Below are 24,271 nucleotides of genomic sequence, written 5' to 3' on the forward strand. Positions count from 1 at the left end.
CTGGGTTTTCTGTTCCTGTTTGTCAGTGGCCATGTAATTACCAAAAAAATGCAGTTTGTATGAAATAAATTTAATATAATTTTTCACATATGCACACATACATATCATGTTTATATTGTATTATATATTGCATTGCACTTTAAATACGCATGCAGCGGTACAGCCTGTTGTCACAAGAATTTAGTAGGGTTTTGTATCAATAAAGCGTGTTTGTCTGGGGGAAAAAAAGGCCATTGGCAGAACTCTTAGAAAAGGTTTTTGATGCAATCTTGGCTTGTATTGTCATACCTCTCATCCCATACAGTGTATGTCTTTCTGTTGTTTTATACTTTTTTTGATCATTTCAAATATTATACGCCGTATAACAATTTATCTTTGAGAGTTTTGTCTTTCCCATTTTGGCTCTAATCCGGATCGTGTCAGTTCTTGGTAGCAGACAACAACTTCAATGTCTCTGTATTCTACATAGTCTGTCTTGCTGTGAGTAATAAGGTGCCATATTTTGTTTGAAAGGTTTATTATCGTTTAATAAAGGGAATTGCAATAATTAAGGGGAGCAATTGGTTGAGGTTGAGAGTTATGTATTCTTGATAAGTCTCTGTTACCAATACTAACTACAGATAACTTTTTTGATACTTAATACAAATGTTAATTTAAAGCCCTAATAATTCCAATCAGGATGCTATAAAATTCTTAAATATTTATCAAAAATTGAGTTAGGCAATGCTTAGTTTACATTTTTGAGGCTGCTGTTGCAGGGATCAGCTACACTTTATAGAATTGAAACCTTCACTCAAAGCTGGATTTCGGTCGGCACCAATTCTCACATAATCTTTAACTTTGATGCAACTGACTGCTATAAACAACAAACTTTACTAGTAAATGAGTAAAAACTAAAGTTTTTCGTCAAACTTAAAGCTTTAAAAAGTAACCATCTACCCCTCCAATTATATTAAAATAATTCATAGCATACCACTAATAGTGTAATATATCTGATTGTTTTGTATGATTTGCTACTAAATTCTTGTGAGAAAATCTTATTGTGGCACAGTATAATTGTATTCAAACAGTCATATTTCTTTATGTTGCTTCTTGACAACTGATTGTGCAACAAACCAAACAGATTTCAGTCCAGAAACACAGTAAGCCTGAACATCTTTGGCAGTTTTCACAGTTTGGGTCCAGGGTATCCGAATCTGAAGTTTGGCCTCCTTCCCCCGGCAGCAAAGGAAATTGTCCGGTCCAGAACGACATGTACCAGTCTTTCGACATGTCCTGTAGTCTTTGATTTAATCAGCATCTTCCCTGTGTGTGTGTGGTATCTGTTCAAACCCAGAACATGTTTTTGGCCGCCTTCACAGCTTTCCGTGGCTGCTCACGTCCACGGACATGCAGCGGCACTGTTTGACCCTCTGCACTTTGCGGTGGCGGAAAGGCGGCTGCAGGTCGGGGCATTCCAGCTCCACGGTCAGCTGCGTGATGCGGTGCGGCCTGCAGAAGGAGCATGACTGGAAGGGCTCCTGAACTTTGCCGTGGCCTTTCCGTCCCCGGCTGTGGTGCCCTGACCCGCTGGGTCCCAAGTGCCGCGGGATGTAGAAAGAGTTGCACTGGCCGTAGCAGAAGCGGTTGACCACTGTGCGGCTCCGGCAGCCGTCCTCGCTGATGGTCTGGCGAAGGGGCTGGGTCTTGCACCAATCCCTGCGCAGGTAGCGACGCTCGGTGACCACCAGGGCCTCGCGACTGGAGGAGAGCACCTCGGGCTTGGACTGCAGCAGCTGCTGGTGGCGTTCAGTGGAGAGGTTCCCTTTGGTCTTGTACGGCGACGGGATGGAGCCCTGGGGCCGCAACTTTTTGCTCTCTGCCATGATGCAGAGAGCTCCGGCCAGTATGGCGGCAATGGTTAGTCTCCACAGCATTCTAGAAAGAATAGAGACAATCTGCCATCAGGGACCAAACAACAAACATCTGTAATGGCGAGGTTGGGTATTATTATGAGGTTTACCACCTTTACGTTCGAGGTATGCTGAAATAAATTTGTTAGCATCAGCTAGTTATCAATACTCAGTATTTGGACTGAAGCGTTACAAAGGAACACGTCCCTGGATTGCAAATACTTTTCTCTGCAACGAGTACAGCACATGTTATTTGTTAAAAAAAAAAAAGAGTACGATACTTTGTGCGTCACTAAGTTACCCTGTTACTTAATGAAAGCCAACGTTGTAATCTAGTGTCCTCCGATTGTTGAGGATTTTTGCTTCACTTGCATTGTCTCATACATGTCTAGATGAAGGGGGAGCAATCCCTGAAGGCTGTTTATAATAACTTAAAAAATACAACTTAAAACCGTTATGGTATGCCGTCTCAAGAACCGAGTATGAGAACGCTTCATTTTTCCTCATATATACTCACATCAAAGCCAAATGTGTGTAACTTCTTTGATTTAATAAGTAGTAACAGTAACTACTCTTTCCCAGCACTGCGCTCAACACTGTCAATACTACCTTAAGCATCACTATCAATTAAGAGGATTAGTCGGAAATGAAGATGCAGCCATGTTTAAATGAGCTTTTAAAAATAACGTTAGGAACATATGTCATCCAAGATTTCAAACGCAAACTGAAAGTATTGTCTTTCATTATAGTGGTACGAACGACATGTCTACAAAGATGTCCAACATGGTTTGATGCATAGACAAGAGAACTATTTTCTCCTTCAAAAATCCTGCAAATCTTAGTTATTTCTGCCCAAAATGCTAGTATCCCAAGGCAACCTATGTAGCAGTTTCTTAATCTTTTGTGAGATAAAGCCAATTTTTTTTCAATGAAAAATGAATCTCGAAGCTCTTCGCCTAAAAAAAAATTTAAAAGTCCTCTGCTCTAGTTATTTTTTTTTTTTTTTCGTTAACTTTTTAACGGTCAAGATGTTATAATGTGAATCTTATTATTATCATCAAAAGTGTCTTCAGTAGGCTGGTGTCTTAATTATCTTTCTGTTCTACTACCTTTTTTTGTAATTTTGTTGTTTAACCTGTTTAAGTTTTTAATTATATTTTTAGATTGTGTTGTTGGTAAACTTTAAAAAAATTAATAATAACCACCTTTACATGTTTTTCCTTTTCTACTTTAATTGGAAAAATACATTTTTTTCCTAAGGAGAGGCAGACTTTATTGCCCCAAAAAATGTTACCAGAACTATTAACCGGCACTGTTATTACCTAACAAAATACTTAACAAAACGACAATATCCTGCCAGCTACTGTGACTGGAAAAATGTTAGTTGCTCTGTTGATACTTAAAGGTCGCACAAAAACTTCACAGTACAATGCTTGTGAACAATTATCAATTTATTGTCACCAACTAGGTAAAATTGGAAGATTTCCTTTGGCACACTGAAAAAGCTCTCGTGGCATATTTGTTAAGAAACACGGCTCCAAACTTCTCAACCACATTTTTTACTGATTTATTCTCTTTTCCGACCTCGAGGGAGTCATCAGTGGATTCGGTTTTGAAAACGCAGACGACTTCAAGATGACCGTGACGACAGGTCCATAGAGAATCCTGAGAGAATCTTTTCGGTCCATCGTGCATAAATGTGTTATAGAGAAGGCTCTGAATTTTGATAACTGGAAAATGTTGAGGCCGGGATTTAAAATACGTCCTTTGTGACGCCACTTTTGAAAATATTTTGACACACCTGGGATACTCAGTCTCTGCCTAACACCTCAAGAAAGCCAAACAAGATATTTTTGAGGGGAATTTGTAAATTATATATATTATATATATATTCTCCTTTTATTAAATAAAAATCCACAAATTAAGAAAAACTCATAGATCTCGAATTTTTAGGTCTGGTATTATTATTATTATTATTATTTTTTATTTTTTTAGACAAAGTTACTGTGTGGTATGGGAGAACGGCAAAATAATAAAAAAACATAGAGAGTCATAAACAAAGCCCAGAAAGTTATAGGCTGCTGGCTGCCCAGTCTGTAGGACATATGCAGCCAACATTATAGAGGACTCAAACCACACTGGGCACCACTCCTTTGACCTGCTTGACCAGTCCCTTAAAATAATCACTGGCAGGCTCAGAGACGGTTTCTTCCCCAGGGCCATCACCACCCGAAACAAGGGCACATGACTAAAAAATGTATATTTTGCCTTTGTATAGAAAAATAGCTATTCTCAACTTTCTTTTAACTTGCTTGTTTGTGCTAATTGACATTGCAACTTAGGCCAGTCTCCAAACACTACCTTGTAAATATTTGTGCATAATTCCCCCAATAAGTTTTTATGATATGATTATCCTGTAGTGCCATGTCGAATCTCGTCGTAAACAAATTTTACTCCATTATTACCAATGATAAAGACAAGACTAATTCTATTAATAAAGCCAGTACTAAAGATGCAAAAAAAGAGGAGTTTGCCATGTTTAACCTTCTTCCTCCTGTTATTTGCAAGGAAGCTCTATGCCCATCCATCACGAGTAGTTGGGGTTCCCCGTTTTTTCTTTTTCTCTCAGTTATGCAACCCTCCCTAAAATGAACAAAGACCCTCCCCCATTTTACGAATCAAAGTATGCTCTTTGACATCCAGAACAAGGAAGGGGAAGTAGCCTTATTGGTGCAATTGTCAAGCAAAACAATTTAGCTTATGTTTACGTTTGTCATGAAATATGCCGGAAGTATGCAAACCGGCACCAGGCGGGCCCATCTGCATGACATTAGGGGAGAAGGACCAATACGCCCCTCCAAGTTTAATTCTGCACATATTTCTTTTTGAATTAATATACCCCTCCAAATACCCAATCCTTGTTTAGACCTCTCTGCTGATCATCCTTTGTTTTAAGGCTGAACTGAGAATGACCCGCCATCTCTCCGATTGTCTTCTCCATCGTCCTCACTTCATAAAAGGAGGATTGATCTGCCAGTACGTGTGCTGTCAATGTTTGGCGCCAGCACATTTTTGACCATCACTCAAGCATCTTTTCAGCAGATGTTCCTCGAAAATACCAACAACAAAAAAACCAAAGCCTCTTCTGGCTTTCGTGCGCCTCTACGGAGAAAGTCTGGCTCGCTAGGACGGATACAAATATATGGTGATCCTCTTTTCGGGTTTGGATTCATTTTGTGCTGCGTGAGTTATCAAGTCATATCTTAATGGGGACACTTTCACTTACTTGAGTTTTGAAACAATGGGTATGTTTTACATGCAGGTAATAGTCTGATATCAAATGATATTCCGGTTGTCTAGAGCCAAAAAATGCGCACAGAAACTCTATTATGGTCTCATTCTGAATGCAAATATTCCGATTCGTATGGTTAGGTAAGTCATTTCATTTTCCAATTATCCGTGCATGTATAGCAGGGGTCAGGAACCATTTTGACCCAAAGAGCCATAAGAGTAAAAATATATATTTTTTTGAAAGTCACCTTGTATAATTTAAGACAAAACTCATCAAAACCGCCAAACCTGCTCTCTAGATAAAGGTTAATTCTTCAGCACAATTTATTTCACTGTTTGATGATTGATGACTTGATCAAATAATAACGCCAAAGCATATCTCCCATATCAATATAAAAATACCCCTTAAAATGTCTCTCCGTCCTGCAGTTACTTAAGAGTGTTGAGCCTCATTCTTGTCCTTGTCCTTGTGAGCTTAGTTATTTTGAAAAATGTCACAAAATATTACAAATAAGGATACCAACGTATTACCTAAAATGAAGAGAGCGCTGGAAGAGGAGTGCTTGTTCCCTGTTTATAGCTCCACACATTTTTACCGCTCACACAATCAAGATGCTCTAGGTGCTTTGCTAAAGGTTCCATGGAAAGGATTATTTAGCGGTTTACAGCTGAAACTGTAGACTGCAGTTAAAATTTTGTACCATATAGATACTAGACCGAACCCTGCAGCAATTAGAATTGTTTCGGCATTATAAGTGCAACAATTGACTCTGCATGTCGTAATACAGTACATAATTGCATGTGTTCTATTTTATCTCCATATTTGGCTCACGAGCCATAGACATAAGAATAATCTGATTGTGTGTGCACATTACTGCAGACGCACACTTTGTTGGACTCTTGACACGCATTTCACAGTCGAATGATACAACAAACTCCGGCTTACGCACTAAACAAGCTTCATGGCACTGATACGGCCGGGTTGTTGCCAGCAGAGTTTGGCGGAGGGGTCATGACGTTGCGTTGCAGCGCGGCTTCTGGCTTAACCGACTTGCAAATCTCCTCAGGTAAGCCCGTTTATTAGCTAACGCTGAAAGCAACCATGCCCCACCTTAGTCTACGGCCCATCCCCTTTCGGTCAATGGGTCCATCCCACCTCCGAACCCAAAACCATTTGCTGGTTACACAACATCTTCAGCGCGGGGCATGGTTTTAAAGTCAGTGCCATATATCTATCCGGACACATTATATTGCGGAATCTGTTTCCTGGTATTAAATAATTCAGCCCGCATGCTGAACGTCAGCTCTATTGCATATTTACTTCCCTCGAGTGACCGGAGGGAGCATTTTGTTTGGATTTATCTAGAGAAATCGTAACTTGTAGGAATTTAGCTAAACACTTGCTTCCTTTTTCTGATATACTCCGAAATTTATGTCAGGCCGGAATAAGTCATTTAAAGGGTTGAGTCCTGCCTGTGAGCTGTATGTTTGCCAAAAGTACAGAAAAAATAACGAATGCCTTCCAAGGGTCCATATCTCCATGCCTGAAAATCATCCCTTGTAGTGCCATCCTTGACATGCTCATCAATTTTGTGGTTGAACAATCTGAGGCTTAAACTGAAGGATGTGAAATGGGTCAGACGTAATGCTTGGGTGGGGCGGTTTGTGGTATCTGTAAGGAGACGCTATGATGGGGGACAAGGAGATGTTGGGGTTTGAGGTCTCTGCCCGCAATAAAAAGAAAAAAAAATCCCCCTTCCCGACATTCCCCACTCTGTCACTTTGCCTGACGCTCACACTATTCATTCCAGCGTCCCGCCGGCGGAAGGAGACTGCGGTCGAGAAAGCAGAGCAAAGCGGAGCGCTCTGTCTGCCTGAGACTAACATCTACCACGTAAACATCTCTGCGACTGCAGCACAACCGCAAATACTTTGGGGGACACGCTCCACTGAAGTGTGGCAGACCTTGCTTCCAAAATTCAGGCCTCTAATGAAATTACAAATACCAGAACCAAATACCAGAAAGAGAACCACCATTAGCCTCTGCAGCGTTTTTACTTTCCACAGCGGGCTCTTAAAATGGAAACACAGTACGCTAATAGCTCTCCTTTCAAAGGCCAGGCTGGATATTTAAAAAAGACGCCGAAATAAAAGGTAACGTCGCGACCTGTCTGCAGAGGAAACCTAAAACCAACAGAACCTGATGTCTCCATTATTGCAGCCGCCTCAGTGTATATAACAAAAAGAGGGCCACATTTAACTCGCACTTCCACGCGTGAGCGCACATGAAATCGATGCACTTCTCTCACTCAAAGAGGAAGCGTATTATTATCCACCTTTTCTAAAACTTCTCTGAGCTGTTGACCCATTAACAGTTAACGGATGGATGATTTTGTTTTTTCTTTTCTCGAGGATTGAGGTGGGGGCCCACGCCGTGCTGTCAACGTGTCAAATGTTAGCATTGCCGGGAGGTTGCTGCAGGCAGTTTGGGCAGTCTGTTTGTCACCACAATCCATCTTGATAATGACTCGCAGATATCGAGCTTTCCCTGTAAAGTAAGTGCTAGAAAACGCCTTCGCCTCGGCAGCCAAATGGAAAACTGCGCAAGTGAGTGACGGCCAATTAGAGATGTTCGCTGGTTTTGAAATGTCAATCAACACTAGGCCGCCCAGCCAATGAATTTACATTGAGGCCAAAAGTTTTTAACTTAATTGTGTGAAACTTTTTCCAGGTAGGATTTTGAGTCATTTTGGTAAAGAGTTATACCTTTATATACAAGCACCCTCTAAACACAGGATTTTTGATATACAAGAATCAAAAAAATCTTGCTTCACGTGCAACAGAAAATCAAAGTCACGAGCATTTCTAGAGGCGTCCACTAGAGACCGCTCATTGCTTGACCGGTCACTGGCTTTGAAATGACACTTGCCTTACGCATTAACATACAATTTTGAATGAGAGGAAGAGACAACTCTCCTTGGGTACATTTTTCTTTAAAGAACATTTAGAAAGTGAAAGCTTTTCGAGTACAGCTAAAAGGGTAAAAGAAAGTGTACACCATTTACTTACGTATCAACAGTCTCGTGCTCGCTCTGTCACTCCTGCCATAAAACCTCCCACCCACACACCACGCACACACATGCGTTACGGGGACTCCCTCACAATAAACTCACTTTTTCTTTTTAATTAATATAGTGTCATTTAGGGCGGCAGGGTGGTTGGGTGGTTAGCACGCAGCCCCATGATGCAGAGGTTCAGGGTTCAAGTCCAGCTACCACAGCCTCCCTGTATGGAGTTTGCATGTTCTCCCTGTGCCTGCGTGGGATTCCTCCAGGCACTCCTTCCACATTCCCAAAAACATGCATGTCCGTCTATGTGTGCTTGCAAGTGGCTAGCAAACAGTTCAGGGTATCCCCTGCCCACTGCCTAAAGATGGTTCCGCGACCCTACTAAGGATAAGTGGTGCAGATAATGGATGGATAATCGTATACATGTCATTAATGTATATTTGTATGTTTAATTACTATTTGAATGAGTTTTCAGTACTCAAGAAGATGTGTTTTTCTTTAAAAGGCCTTCAGAATGTAGGAAATAGGGTAAAATGATGGATAAAAATTGAATTATACAGTAACTTTAATATCAAAGTATACAGTAAGTGCTTACAGTATTTGTCAACAGACTTGTGCTCGCTGTCAAGCCGCCCGCAACCTCTCCACCCACACACTATGCAAACACCCCCATTAAGACGACTACCTAATGATAAACTAACAATTTATTTTGGTAATATCATCTAAGTTATATTATTACTGTATTTTTATATGTTTAATTAAGTAAGCAGGAAGATGTGTTATAGCTTTCTAGGGTTACATGAATGCTTTTTGAAGGTCGTGAACGGAACAATTAGTTTTTAATTATTTCATATAAGGGAAAATTCACTTGTTAAACAAGCAATTCAAACTATGAGGATGATGCTGGAACAAATTAAGCTCGTATGAAGAACTACCACTTTATTTTGGACACTAAATTTTGACCCAATTGTGTTTTTATTCTTTTTAGTGCCTGCAACTTTTCTTTCTGTCCAACTAATTAAATGTGACCAGTAAGGATAAATACAAGGTTTGTCATTTGAATAATTAACTTTGCCAACTCAAAGAACGCAATCCCATACTAGCTAATTGCTCCCCGAAATAATAAATGTAATTCTCCCTTATTAAAGGGATAATATACCCTATGAACACAACGTGGCACCTAATTACTCACAACAAAATGGAATATGTAGAATACCTTGACAACATTAGCAATCTAAGATGGCATTCTCGTCGGCTACTAGTGACCGAGATGATACGGATTAGAGCCGAAATGGATGAGACAAGTTATACATTTTTTCTTTTTAATATTGGACAAACAAAAAGGAGATTTCATTTGATCCCAGTTGCTTATTTTTACTATTACATTATTGTCGATAGCTGCCAATCATGTTGCAGTGTTTTGAAAACCTCACCCCTTGGGCTGATCTGTTTTATTGTAACCTTGAAGATCTAGCAAAGAAGGGAGGACTCAAAGGCGGACTTTAGGACGGGATGTAGCTCTCTTATCTTTAATCTTGTCTCCTGGTCATCCTTGCAAGTTCAAAATCCATTGATTTCTTCTTTCCTTATTTTGACTGTCTACTAAAGTTTAAACTGAACAAAAAACGATAAATATGAGTAAATAAATGGGAAAACAGATATTCCCAAACAGAAACTTGTACAGCGGACACATCTTTAAAGTGATTAAAAATGTATAAATTACGGGGAAAGCATATACATTGACAGGTTTAAAAATCCCTGTGTCTTCTCAGCTTTGGCTTTCTGAACCTTTTTTATACGTCTGCCCCTGCTGGACGCGCCTACCAAATTTTACTCTGGTGATATTACAAAACTTGAATTTGCCCGAATAAACTTACTATGAGAAGTTCTTTAGCAGTGCCAGATCGGGCCTCACATTCCCCCCCCCTCACGTGTTAAAGCTCCCATCAAACTGCATTTTGAATGTCTTTAGCTTTGTGCAAAAGGGCTTGTTGTGAACGGCTGACGAAAGTGTAATGTGTCAGCGGGCTAACTAAATCCTCTTTTAAGGTCGGCGCCAACCGTACGAGGTGGCGCGGTCGCCGCAGCGTTAAGACGGATCAGAATGAAAAATGTCCAGCATCGGTAGCACGCCAAGAAAAATCTCAGCATGTTCATTCTTAGTTTACGAAAACACTATTCATCTCCCTGAGATGGATTATCAGCAGTGTTTGGCGCGTTACTTTAAAACAGAAATTCGTTATAGTTGCTTCCTACTTCTTCAAAAAGTTACTGAATTACCCTAGCAAACTTAACTAGTCACCAGGGAAAGGAACTATTTCCGTTAATTTAAAAAATTAGTTGTATGTCAAAAAAATTGCAGTATTTGAGTTAGTTGTATAGAGACAGGTAGTTGTGTTATAGAACCTAGTAATATTTATTGCACTTCACCGGCAACAGATTAATCCTACACTTAAAGTGCAACAATGATAAACAATATGATAAAGTAACAATCAGCAATAAACAATATAAAGTGAGTTGAATAGATTAAACCGATGGAAAAGACAGAAATACCAAAACAAAAGAAAACATTTTAACCTGTTTCACGCTTAACAAATTTAAAGTCAACAAAAGATTCCCAAATAAATGCATACTGACAAATCATAAAAAAAGGCGTCTCAAAGGGAACCAACTGTTGATTGTTGAGGAGCCGGCTCCCTTTGTTTACTTCTAAGAGCCAGCTCATAGAGACGTTTCGTTTGCAAACAACCCCATTCAGTTGCCGCTGCATTCAGCAATTCACCTTTCCTTTCGGCGCTTTACTGTATTCTTAATTTCTGTCCATACTGTATCGATATGATGGTTGTTATTTTGAATGGTGACATGATCCGATATACCTGATGTAAACAACTCAGAAAAGACCAGATAAACCGTGTCAGGTCTGCGGGGTCATTCAGCCGTTGGGGTTCTGCAGCCTAAGTAATGCATCGCTTTTGACTGTCAATAATGGTAACGGCGAAAGAAATAATCAGTCTGATTACCCTGTCACTAAACAATAATTTACAGAATTGTCTTAATCCCAACCCGAATTATCAGAGGTGTAGCATCCCATTAGGCAAAGCTTTGCCAGCACGGGACTAGTAGGGCAACATATTTTCCAGAAAGTGCACATTTTCCAATGGCGGGCCATGCATTTTACACTTAAACACTTATAAAAATCATCAATAATAACCTCATAAAATTGCACTATTATTCAGAAATATAGCCTCACCAAAATCCTCCTTTATTTCTTTGAGGAGATTGCATTTACTATGTCTAACAGATTATCCGTGCGTTTCAGTTTCATCAATAAGGGTGAAACTGGAGCTTGTTGTGTTTCTGGAAATAGTTTTTATTCGATTTAGGGTGTTTCCGCAGAAGCAAAGGATACGGGGATCTTACTGCCCACTGACCAATTATAGTTTTTGAAACCTTGGGCATTCTAGAAGGCCCTGGCTCCGCCAACTTGAAATCTGATTGGCTAAGCAAACAGTTTTGTCGTCACCTATTTTATGCCTCAGGGCCTGCAGAACTGATTGGCTTCCAGGTTGATTTTGGACCCTAGCAACAAGTAATGGCTGAAATATGATTGGTTAAATGCTCGAAATGTGATTGCTTGAATGCAGAACGCTGCTGCCAGTCTTTAAACCAACAACAGCAGACATAACAGGAGACAGCAGGCGCTTATCTTTCATATTCTTGAAAACTTTCATTGGCTCCCAGTCCATTTTATAATTGATTTTAAACTTGTAATGTTTGTTTTTAAGCTCTTAACTGTTTTGCCCTAACTTAATCATCAGATCGTTTAACTATTCGCAATGGAGTCAGCTCCCAGTCAAGTGTTGTCTTATTTCTGACCTGGACCTCTTTAAATCCAGGCCACTTCTTCAGGGTGGTTTTTATCCTATTTTATCGTACTGTTGTATTTAATGTTTTATTGTTTTTTTTATTGTTTTCATTTATTTTAATTTTTTGTTGGGTTTTTACTTATGGATTCTCTGTTATCACTGTAAAGCACTTTGGCACTTTGTGAGGGCTGTATAACATCTGGAAGCAGCGCAACCAGGTAAAAGCAATGAAAGGAAGCTGACAGAATAATTGGAACTAATTTAAGTATAAATGAAGTAAATATAATTAACTTTAACTGATGTGTTTGTATTTTAGGCTAGAGATGGTCTTGTCCCCCACTTATAACTTGGTATCATATTTGAACACCCTATACAGGCCCCTGCGAGCCAGAATCGTCCTTTGCCTACTATTTACCTACTGCAATTCTTTTGTGAAGAAATACACGGAAGAAAAACATAAGAAAGATGTCATCATTGAGCATAAATTAATAGTATTAGGGGTTTATTGACACCTGTGTTGCTGTGTAAAAATCTCACTAATCTGAAATTGTAGACCAGTTGGTTGTTCATTATTGATAAGTTTGTTCTGTTGTAATGTTGGACACCTGTAAAGGAGATTTCCCAGGATGAAAGTTCATCATTTTGACAATTATAATGCACCGTCGTTCATTGTTTTGACTATTAAATCAGTGTTGCTATTGTTCAATCATGTTGCTGTTCTTTGATTCCACACCCTTTAGGGCGGACCTATTTTTATTACCCAAGAGATGCAATACAAAGAAAGAGCTCAGGGAATGGCCTTTAGAACAGGTTGGAATCCCTGTCCTGCTTGCAAGCCTAACATTAATTGGTGTCTTCTCTCCGTATTTTGAGTGTCTACTAAACTTTAAACTTAACACCTATCGAGTAAAACATGAATTTTGTCGCTTGTATCTATTTCTTATAATTGGTCATATTGCTGTTCATATATATTTTATATATACATCACACTAAATGTAAATGATAAGTTAACCCAGCTTGTAATTTTCCTTCAGGTCTTCTCAGTTAAAACTGGAACAGAGTTAAATGTGCACAAATTGTATCCAATCAAAAAATTGGTGAATATTTTTGGAATTAAATGACATTGTATATTATTTAGCACCTCCTAGTGGCCCAAAAAACTTTAATTAAAAAAAAAAACATATTGATTTGAATAATAAGCAAAAATGCATGAACTATCATTAAACGTTTAAAATGCAGGTTATTATGATAGTTCATGTATTGTTGCTCATTTTTTAAATAAATTATGTTTTGCTTTTTGATGCGGTTTGATGAAATTGTGTTCACTACTAGGTGGTGCTAAATAATATACACGGTCACTTCGAATTGTTAGTTGATATTCTTGCCAGATTACCCACTGGTTTTCTGTGCAGGTTTAAACTGGGGCTATCTACTAAAAGTAGGCAAGAGTCTGCTGGTGCAATGACTAAACAGCAATTAAAAAAAGGGAGGAACGTGGTATTTTTGCACATCATTATTACCAAATACAATTTCTAATTTCAAAATATGATTAAAATATAACAGCATTGTCTGCCGGGCCCCCTGCTCACCCCTTCCCTCCTAGGACCCCCAGGGATCCTTCCTATGCCACTGAACATCATGGCAAACACCACGCTAATTCCCAGCGATCTGCAGCCGCTAATCACAGTCATCTATGGCGACGTTTTAATCCGAAGAACCTTTCGAAACCTTCAAGTCAGAGATTTGGACTCTGGGTGGGCCCCGGCTGAAGTCGCACAGCCCACTTTGACTGACTCAATAAATACAGATGCTCCGATTACACGCAGCTTTGGGACAAGCAGGCACGTCCGCTTGTGTCAAGCAGCAACTAACCTTAGATTTCAAAGCGTATTTTTGACACTTTTTGGCCTACATTTGAAACCTGTATAAAAATATTTCCTAATAACTATTTAATTTCATACCCTTAAGGTTGTTTTTTTCCCCAATTATTTTTGTTGTATGATCTCAGCAGTAAACTATTCCAAATTACTTTAACTTCATCAAAACATGTATTTTTTTCCTGAACAATAACCCATTGACTGCTAATGACATCTATGGATGATATATATTTAGTTGAATTAACCAAGCGGTAAATGAGATACATCATTTCCATTATTATGTAATCACTCCCTCAAATAGACAGTGTTCATTCCAAAAAAGAAAACCATATTTTTTTTTTAAATAAGCAACATTACACGACCCATCATATAAACGATCATTTCTATCATTTGTTTCCATTACTAGTGTGTTGAGAACTGTGCATTTATTTTACATGATATGAGCCTCACCCAGAGGTAGCTGACATAATTGTCCATCATCTTTCTGCTACAGGTACCCCACAACCTCAAAAAGGCTGGGCAAAGACATTTGAAGTACGATGGTAAATTTTTGTCCCTGCGAGCCTCCGTAGTTTATATTCTCTATTGTGCTTTTAAGCACTCGTTTTGGGTTGCACTACATCATACAGCGACATCTAGCAAACCTGCCGCTTTCAAGCTAGACCACCGTTTTTCGCCCCTTAAAAACACCTACCTCAGTTTGAAAAAAAATCTAACACGTTTTCAAATTTAAACAACAAAAATTTTAACTCTGGACTAGTTTGTTAGTCCCTGACTGCTTTTTTTATGGAGCGCGACTAAGCTTTGGTGCGTGAATAATCTGCTCCGACGATCACCTTAGACTTCCGTTTTGGTAAAAGTTTGTCATTTATGCTTTTAAACAAGGAAATTGTTAGTTTTTTAATACTCGGTAGACGGGTTGCTCCGCGTATAAAAATAGAGTGCCTGACAAAATGTACTGCTTTTTAATGTCAAAAGGTTGGTGAGTATCATTATAGTGCAGGAATCAGCAACCATACATTTTGAAAGAGACATCACAAACCCAAAACAAAGAATAAATATGTAGTAATATGTCTGTTACAAGCCTTATAAAATGTTTTGTTTAAAGGAAAAATAATTTATACATGAGATTAGTCATTTGATATTGATTCAAAATATATTTTAAAACATTGGGAAAATGTTGTGTCATGTTCGTTCTCCTTATAAAAAACATCACCCCTATAAATTATATATATACATTTATATATATATATATATATCTGTATGTGTGTGTGTATTGTATATGCATTTGGTCCATAATGCTAAAAATCGCACTCGGAAGAAAAGAAAAGAAAGGAAAAGTATCTTATTGCGATTCAGAACAATTCTTTCATCAATCCCCATTTAACATCTTGAGAGCTGATAACTGATCAACAAATCATCTCTGAGCGTGGTTAATCATTCAAATGCGGTCGTACCTCTCAGCGTGACGGTAAGATGTGGAGGATGCGGTCCGGGCAGGTCATTCCTCCTTCGGTGGTCCTTGCGGCCGATGGCAGGCTGCGGTTTCCATGACAACAAGGTTGATTAGTATCCCGGACGCTCTTCTCAAGAAAGGAAACAAAGCCCTGCAAACTATTAGGTGTCGGTCGTATCAACGTTTTCTGATCCGGATGAAAGTTGTGAAGAGCAGCTTGAGGTTTTACAGTGAAACCATCTGACCGCTCTCGGTGTTTGTGTGTAGTGAGACTGTGAGAGTGTTCCACTGACTGTAAAGCCTTTCGACTTAGTTTGAATCAGCACCAGCCCCTTTCCCTCCTCGAGAATGGGAGGCCTTATTCCTATTGGCCCTTTTCATTGTGTGATTCAAGCTGCCATCACTTTTGTTTTCTTTTTTATTTGAGTGTGTAATTATCGTAAGTCTGCTGAAATGGTAAAATGACAGCCTGAGTCATCAAATCTTGCTTTAGTCATACATCAGTATTTAGTGGTTTAGATTTTGACATTTGTCTCAATACATTTTGAGGAGCATAAAGTCCCAAATGACACGATCCCTTTCAAAGTCAGCCTTTTCCAAGTAGGGCCACATAACTCGTCCCTTCTCTGATGAAGGGCCTTGGTCAGTTTGCAACAATGTATTGTGTACCCAAAAGCCGCAATGGAATAATCCTCTCTGGATTCTTCACAGAAACAATGTCAGAAGATAAATAGGAGCACTATTAATAAAATAAAAATAACCAAACATAAACATCTTAAAAGGTCCAAGAACAGCTTAATTGTCTGAGTGTTGGACCACCAGTGGTTCAGATTACTTTCGAAAAGGTTGATTTTATTCCTATGATCACAATATTTTTTGTCTCGGTACCAGTAACGAACAATAATTTCCTTGTGCGATTTATGTCTTACAATGACAATAAATTATCTTCTAATATTTGATTCTAAAATAGCTAAGTGACAAATTTATTGTCAATGTAACACATGAATTGCATAACAAAATTAACATTTGTTTTTGCTACGGATCAAAGATAGCGTGATAATAAGATAAAACCTTTTTCATATGTCATCTGTATACCTGGTAATCCAGTGGTAAGAGTTCAGGGCCTTCACTGCTGCCGCCCAGTTTCAAATCCAATAACGCACACCAAAGCCTTGAGTTTATTTTAGGTAAAGAAAAGAACGTGCCTCAAAATGCACTTGGGTATTGTTAAGGGGGCCGGGAAAAAATGCTGGGGCGGGCTGTATCTGGCCCACAGGCCCTAATTTGGAAAAAACGGTTTGGTATTTTTCTTTGTTAAGTCAAGTCATGTTTAATTTATAGCCCTTTATCACAAGGAGTCTCAAAGGGCTGCATAGACCACAGATAATTGCAAACCAAAGACTATTATGACACCATCCCCTTTCTAAAACCTACATGAGGGCAAGGAAAAACTCAAAACCTCAACATGAGGTAAATGAAGAAACTTTAAGAAGGGACCGCACATAAGGTAAACCCCCTCCCAGGAAGACCAGGCTGCAACGGATGTTGCAAGAACATATAATACACAGATATTGTCAACGTGAGCTATAAGTCATTCTTAACTATAGAATAGTTTTAAGCCTAGATTTAAACAGTTCCACTGCGGTTGCAGATTGATTCTCTGTGGGCAGTGCATTCTACAGCACAGGGGCCAGAATGGAGAACACTATCAAACCTGCGTATCTCTTCTTGGCTCTTGGTATCACTAGTAGAGCAGCATTTTGGGACCAGTGTCGTGCTGTGAGGTTTGTGTTCGGTAAGGCACAGTCATATTAATAAATAAATTAACCTTATTCATCATTTGATTGGCAGAGCAAAAAAAAAACAAAAACATATAAGGTGTAAATTAGGAAAAAGGCTTTTATCGCCATACCTTAACTTATTAATGTTGATGCACTGCTCCTTTGAGTAACAGCATCAATACATAGACAAGATTCTATCATGAAAAAAAAGTCCATGCAGCTAGAAATGAATTACTTTGTGGCTTTGCTTGCTGTTATATTTAGCACTAATTATTATTATTAGCACTAATTAATTCCATAACTTGGTCTGAAATGCGGCCCATATCAGAGTCCTTGATCTTACATTTGGTCCCTTCCATAAGGCAATTTAAAAAACAAAACGATTCAAGCCTACCATTTACCTAGCTTCTAAACTGAAGGTTTAGTAGTGGGCAAATTGATTTCCATATTTAGTTCTCCAAAGTTTTACCATACAGTTTAAATGTGGTGTGCATGAATCATTAGATCAGACATTTACTTTGGATGGTTTAATTTTAAGGGCAAACATAGTCTACACAGTCACAGTCTGGATTGTTGTAATTTATGTGATAATGTACAGTATGCCTGAGAAAAACTGCATTTATTTGCGATAGGAAACATACTTTTGGCAATTAATATGAGAAAATACATTGGAAAAATGTCTTGTTCTGTTGGTTGAGAAATTTGCATACAGTATTAAGAATTTTCACATTTTACTAGGGTGTGTTGTATGATATCTTCATCATAAGATCTTTATTATTTCAATCATTCATAAAATACCGGTATATTTTTATTTGGAAATAATAAATTAACTTCTTCATGTACTCAGTTGCAATTGTATGGCTTCTCCATTGGTTTAGTTGTGTGTTTTTTGTGCCCCGACAAGGCTTAGAAAAAGGCCATCCTTCTTCAGGTGTAATTTGGTTGTTGTTTTTTAAATAATTTTGCAAGAAAAACATTCTTTTATTTGTTTCACATTAAAATCTCCCTTAAAAAAATCAAAAATAATTCTTAGAATGTGCAGAATTACTTCATCTGGTAACTCTTAATTCATTGATCAGCAACTTATCCTCAGGAGGTTCGCAGAGGAGCAGGAGCCCATCTTGAACAAATTGGGTCAGTCAAGGGACAACCTGAAACTGTAACCGACAAATCACAGGGCACACAAAGACAGATATGCATATTTATGCTTGGGGACAATCTGGAGTCGCTGATCAAGCTGCAGACTCCACACAAATGTTTAGAATTGAGCCTGAGTTGGATATGCCAACCTGTTAAAATTCATATCGATACCGTAATTTCCAGATCCCAAAAGAAAAAAAATGCCAGAAAATTTGCAGGGGCGCCCTATAGTGCACTTTATAGGCCAGAGTATAAGGTGATTTAAATTTTAAATTCGTCATCAAAATACAATATTACTTAATAAAGTTACCCTTTTCCGAACAAATATACATTTTTAGTTGTGAAAGAATATTTCGAAATAATAGTTCTATATAACTAATTCACGTGATTTTCTTGTGTTTTTTTTGAAACCTTAGTCATCACAGTACTTTTCATTTTATGTGCCTTATAGTCTGGTATGCCTTATATATGAAAAATATTTCACAAAACACCATTTTGAAGGTGTGTCTTGTAGTCTTGGAAATATGGTATATATTTTTAAAGGCATAAAATATAAGTTCTACTAGCACAAACTACTCTGGAGCCGCATGCTGTTTAATAATGGAAAATGATATGGTTTCTGTAGGAGAACAAACATGATAGATAGATAGATAGATAGATAGATAGATAGATAGATAGATAGATAGATAGATAGATAGATAGATAGATAGATAGATAGATAGATAGATAGATAGATAGATAGATAGATAGATAGATAGATAGATAGATAGATAGATAGATAGATAGATAGATAGATAGATAGATAGATAGATAGATAGATAGATAGATAGATAGATAGATAGATAGATAGATAGATAGATAGATAGATGGATAGATAGATAGATGGATAGAAAATGCCAAACAGAAATTGGGAGAATAAAAAATGAAAAATAATGACAAAACGAAAATAAATAAATGAAATCCTAAAAATTAAAATGAGGAAATATTACGATAGTATTACTATAAACCAAAAGGGTTGAAGGACAGAAATGTATGCAAAAGGTCGACGCAAATGAATAAATCAGCCAATATGTAAGAACAATAAGACTGCAGAGTGAAAACAGCTATTATCAATCCCATCGCATTTAAAAAAAATGACTTACTTCCCTCTGGCGGTCAAAGTTCCTTATTGCACACAAGATGATTCCCCCAACAGACGAGCCACAAAAACAGACAGAGGGCCAACTTTAATCATACAAGAAAGTCAAAGTGTCTTTAAATATGGTATAAAAATAAACGCAGAAAAAACAACATCGTTATGTTTTACATAAGACAACAGACAAGAAATCCTCCTCTAGTTTCGAATGTGAACTTTACAAGTGCAGTGGAATCCAATTAAGTGCAGATTATTGCGGTGCAATCAAATAATGCTAAGCCAAAAAGAAATGAATGCACACTAAACAATCATAGTAATATAAGTGCATGTTTTTATATATTATATAGTCATTCTCCACAACACGTTCCCACTGTGCCACAAAGTCTCTCATCATATTAAGCAGTGGTCAGCAACCACCGGGCCTTGGTACCGGGTCATGGGTCGTTTGGTACCGCAATGAAAGAAAAAAGTTCCCTTGTTTTTGCCTATACCATATTTATTCGTGTATAATGCAACAATTGTTTACCCAAAAAACAATTTCGGTGCAGATTATAGACAAGGTGTTATGATTGATCAGTTTATAAATATCACTGACCACATTTGCCCCAAATTGGAGGCAACAGGATTCGAACCCAGATCGTGGCAGTAAGCACCAAATCCTAACCACTAGATCATTAGGCATGTAGACAATATAGGAAAAGGCTTTAGACCAGCGATGCCGGATCCAGACTTTCTGTTCTCATACGGGCCAGATCAATAAAAGAGTCTATTTTTTTACCTTCCTTTTTCAGTACTTTGCTTTATCCAGGGGCGAGTTTTAGGTTCAGAGATTTGGGGGTGCCGAGCACCCAGACTGTTGAATTTTGCATTTGATTCAATGCAGCTAAAATGAAGATGAATATCAGTTGATTATAACAAAAGCAGGGTATTGGGTGTTAAAATATTTACGGTAATACTACAAAACATCAAATAGACTGAACCATTTCAAGGCTGTGGAGTATTTCTGACGCTTTGTTGTTCACATTTTTGTTCTGGCTACTCTTTTTTTAGGTTTCACGTGCCTAATTTAGATTTGATCTCATCAACACACTACTTTTACTCACAGTACCACGTTTGAATATGCAGGGCCATCGTTTAAATCATTGGCAATGTAAACTATGAACAAAGTACCAATTTTACAATGTACTTGTTTAATGATCTTTTAAACAGATTCATCATCAGATATACTAAATATAGAAGTAATAACAAAATACCTCTCCGTGCTTCTTTTTTTTTACATCTATTTGTATCTTTCCGGAATACTTATGGAAAGCGTTTCAGAAGAAAATCATACTTATAACATCTCATGTATAACATCTTAGTCTAATACAAGCACAACTGTACTCTCATAGAACACAGTCATACTCATGCGTCAACACTATTATACTATCTCACATATACTATTAAACTGTCAAACCCAAACTCTTACACTCTCTGATGAATACTACTATATTTTAATACACACACTGCTATACTTTCACACACATACTACTCTCACACACATATTGCTATACTCCCACAACACCAATACACTTCTACAGACTATTACACACTGTTATACTCTTTCAAACACACTACAGTACTATCTATACTCCCACTCACACAATACTGTAGACTCTCTTATTCTTGTGCTACAGTCATTTTCAACTGTGTTTTATCTTTATTTTTATTTGATTGCTTTAATTTATGATGAGTTAATCTTGTATTTGTATCTGTTAATATTCGTAATATTCTTTTATGTATATATGTATATACAGTAGTTTCTTAGTTTCTATTTTAACACTGGCAACTGTGTGGACAGCAAAGTAAGAATTTCATTCTGCAGGGGAACGTGGTTCTTTACAGTGCATATGGCAATTAACACTTTGAATTGAATTGACTCTCACAAACTATTATCCCCTTTCACACACACTACAAATCTTTCTAACACACTATTAAAAATGTATTAGTGGAGGGGGTTTTCACACGTAGAGTAATGATCACCTCACCTCTCAGTGTTGTTTTACTTGGGGTACTTTTGGTAACCAGAGCGATGCATACGGATCAGTGTGTGGATTAGATGTGCAGTTTAACATATAGTAGTATGTGTGAGAGAGTTTATTGGTGTATGCTTGACAGAAAAGTAGTGTTTGTAGGAATATACAGTGTTTGCATGAGAGAATACAGGGATCAGAATGGAGATTTTCATTTTCAGCTGAAATAGCCAGGGTCCAGGGGCCGCGGCCAGGTCCAGGGCGGAGCCCGGTGGGGGGCTCAGGGGGGCAAACCCACCCGAAGCCAACGGCATTTATCTTATTTGCTATGTGAAAATTGCACTAGAATGAATTAAATCCAACAAAACAGAAACCATGTATTTTTTTCAGTTTTAAGATGTTTAAAACAATTGGGGGATTACAATGTTACAACCATCACCATTGTTGTTGTGTTTTGATGATGAAGATGGACCTTGTATTTAGCTACTAATCAACAATATATATGAAAATATATACATTAATAGCCATTCATCATTAATTTGAAAATAGAATGCACAAACTGAACATGCTTAAAGAAAATACATGTCAGTCTGTGACAGTCTTCTCCAGCCATGACCACTTAAATTTATTCTTGATTCCTTTATCAATCTCGGAGACAAAAGCCTCGTCTTCTTTTCTTAATATTTTCATATTTACTTTTTCAAACACTCATTTCACCGTTTGAAAAGACCAGAAGGAGCGCCATGTTTGAGAAAGCCAATGCTCTGAACAAAAGCTCCGCTGATTGGTTATCAGCGAACCTATCGACCAATGGTAGGAGTCGATCTATTTGTTGTGTGTTATAGATCTAATGCGCTGCGCTTCTCTTTGCCGATTTTTCTCGCGATCTCTAACTGCTAACTTGGGGTGATGAAACAGTCACGTATCATACCTCACCCCCCCAAAATATTTTCTCATCGAATTTAGACGATTTACGGGAATGACCTTTGGGGTTCAAAAACAGCGGAAATCCGCGGATCCGCGGAAAATTCTGATCCCTAAGAATAGTGGTACGCGTTAGAGAGTATGGTAGTGTGTATAAGAATAGAGTAGTGTACATGAGAGAGTATTGTAGTGCTTGTGCATGGTGTATATTTATCAGTTTGAGGGTATGTATGTGGGAGAATATGATGTTATATAAGAGAGATAGTATGATTTACTTTACAACCTTCCTCTCAATGACTTTCTATTTTCTTCAATCTCTAACATTTTGGTCCCGTGAGTAAAAGACAAGTGGCGATGAGATAAAATCGAATGCCTTTTCCTATGTATTCTATATCCACAGTGGATTTAGGCTGATTAATATTACTCTCATTTTTATTTTTACTAATGTTATCATTGGCCCGGGACACAAGAATATCGACATTGAACCAGTCCGTGGTACAGAAAAGGTTGGGGACCACTGATATAAAGCACACACTGACTAAATTTATCATTTGAAGATCTTTTATTTTCTACTTTTGCTCTTTCTGGTCCCTTTCTCTCTGACATCAGTTATTTTCGAGGCTCCAGCAGTGAGGATGGAAAGCACCGGAACAAAACCGGATTCAACCTTCTTTTTTTTGCATCTCACCGAGTTTGATAGCGTCCTCAGTAAGTCCAGTGATGCCTATTTTTTATCTGTTTTTTTTCTAAAGTCAGTTTCTGCGAGAAGAGGAAAGAGCATCCCTCTCCTCGTGGATGTGCAACAGCAGCCTGACGGCAGACGAACAGAATCGAGCCTGGATCCCTCGTCGTCCGGCCGGGCCGATGGACGACGACGACGACTACAATGATGGAGAGATGACATGGGTGCTCTCCATGGCATTTAATTTTTTTCTTCCTCAATTTCTTTGTTTTTTTTCCTTTATTAAGCATGATGGCACAAGACTGGTTCCTTGTTCTCCTTCAATAGAAAAGAAAGCAAATTATAGGAAGAAAATAAAAGGTTTTCGGTGCTCATTTCGGTGGTATGCAAAATAATCACTCGATATAAAACGGACAACATTTACAGCATTTACACAAAAGTCGTAGTTGTACTGTGGTTGAGGTTTGCACATTTTCAGAACATGATGCATCATATTCCATTTTAACACTAGCAAATGATGCAAAGAAAGCTACATAGAAATAACAGTTTTCCCCAAGTGTACATTTAAATCTTACCTGGAAAGCTCTCAGAAGAGATTCTTGCTTTTCTGAAAGGAAAAGGAAATATGTGATAATTGTGCATGCATTTTGGAAAATGCCACTTAGGGTACATTCAAGTTGAAATAATTTTGTTTATACATTGAAGAAGGGATGTTTGATAAATCATTTTTCTCTTACTGTATACTATAATATACTATACTATACACCTCATATCTTTCAGATTTAATATCCCCCTATGTTCCGGTCCGGAGCCTTCGCTCTGAAAATGCTGGTCTACTAGTGATCCAAAGAGCCAAGAAGTGATCCACAGGTTCGAGAGCGGTATCCATTCGGGCCCCGGTGCTGTGGATTCGGTCTGCAACCTCAGTGGAACTGTTTAAATTTAGGCTTAAAACACAATTCTATTCTATAGCTTAAATATGACCTATATTTTCTGTTCACGATATCTGTGGATTATTTGTTATTGCCACATCTGTTGCAGCCTGGTCATCCTGGAAGAGGGATTACCTCATGTGCGGTCCCGTCTCAAGGTTTCTTCATTTTCCTCATGTTGAGGTTTTTGATTTTTTTCCTTGCCCTCATGTAGG

The 24,271-nt window shown here is 38.1% G+C and overlaps 2 protein-coding genes across 4 annotated transcripts in view; both read right to left on the reverse strand.

Moving 5' to 3' along the window:
• Positions 1 to 54: 54 nt before the first annotated feature.
• Positions 55 to 15,725, reverse strand: grem2a (gremlin 2, DAN family BMP antagonist a). Its single transcript, XM_088351123.1, has 2 exons — positions 15,452 to 15,725; positions 55 to 1,917 (listed from the first exon to the last, which is right to left on the reverse strand). Exon 2 carries the CDS (start codon positions 1,914 to 1,916, stop codon positions 1,356 to 1,358), a length of 561 nt encoding a protein of 186 aa, XP_088207249.1. The 5' UTR covers position 1,917; positions 15,452 to 15,725; the 3' UTR covers positions 55 to 1,355.
• Positions 15,726 to 19,582: 3,857 nt separating this feature from the next.
• rgs7a (regulator of G protein signaling 7a) overlaps positions 19,583 to 24,271 on the reverse strand; it is a 121,992-nt gene continuing 117,303 nt past the window's right edge. For all 3 annotated transcript variants that reach the window (XM_088351217.1, XM_088351219.1, XM_088351218.1), the window contains exons 17-18: positions 23,700 to 23,731; positions 19,583 to 23,442 (exon numbers count right to left, since the gene is read on the reverse strand). In XM_088351217.1, coding sequence (XP_088207343.1) covers positions 23,711 to 23,731 — 21 coding nt within the window. In that variant the 3' untranslated portion in view covers positions 19,583 to 23,442; positions 23,700 to 23,710. The remainder of the gene's footprint in view (positions 23,443 to 23,699; positions 23,732 to 24,271) is intronic.

Source organism: Urocampus carinirostris, chromosome 13, assembly GCF_059441175.1.
Source record: "Urocampus carinirostris isolate Australia breed hairy pipefish chromosome 13, RoL_Ucar_1.0, whole genome shotgun sequence".
NCBI lineage: Eukaryota > Metazoa > Chordata > Actinopteri > Syngnathiformes > Syngnathidae > Urocampus > Urocampus carinirostris.

What these genes read in the sequence shown, in the direction of transcription:
- grem2a (XM_088351123.1), bottom strand. Translation starts at nt 1,916, where the DNA reads ATGCTGTGGAGACTAACCATTGCCGCCATACTGGCCGGAGCTCTCTGC.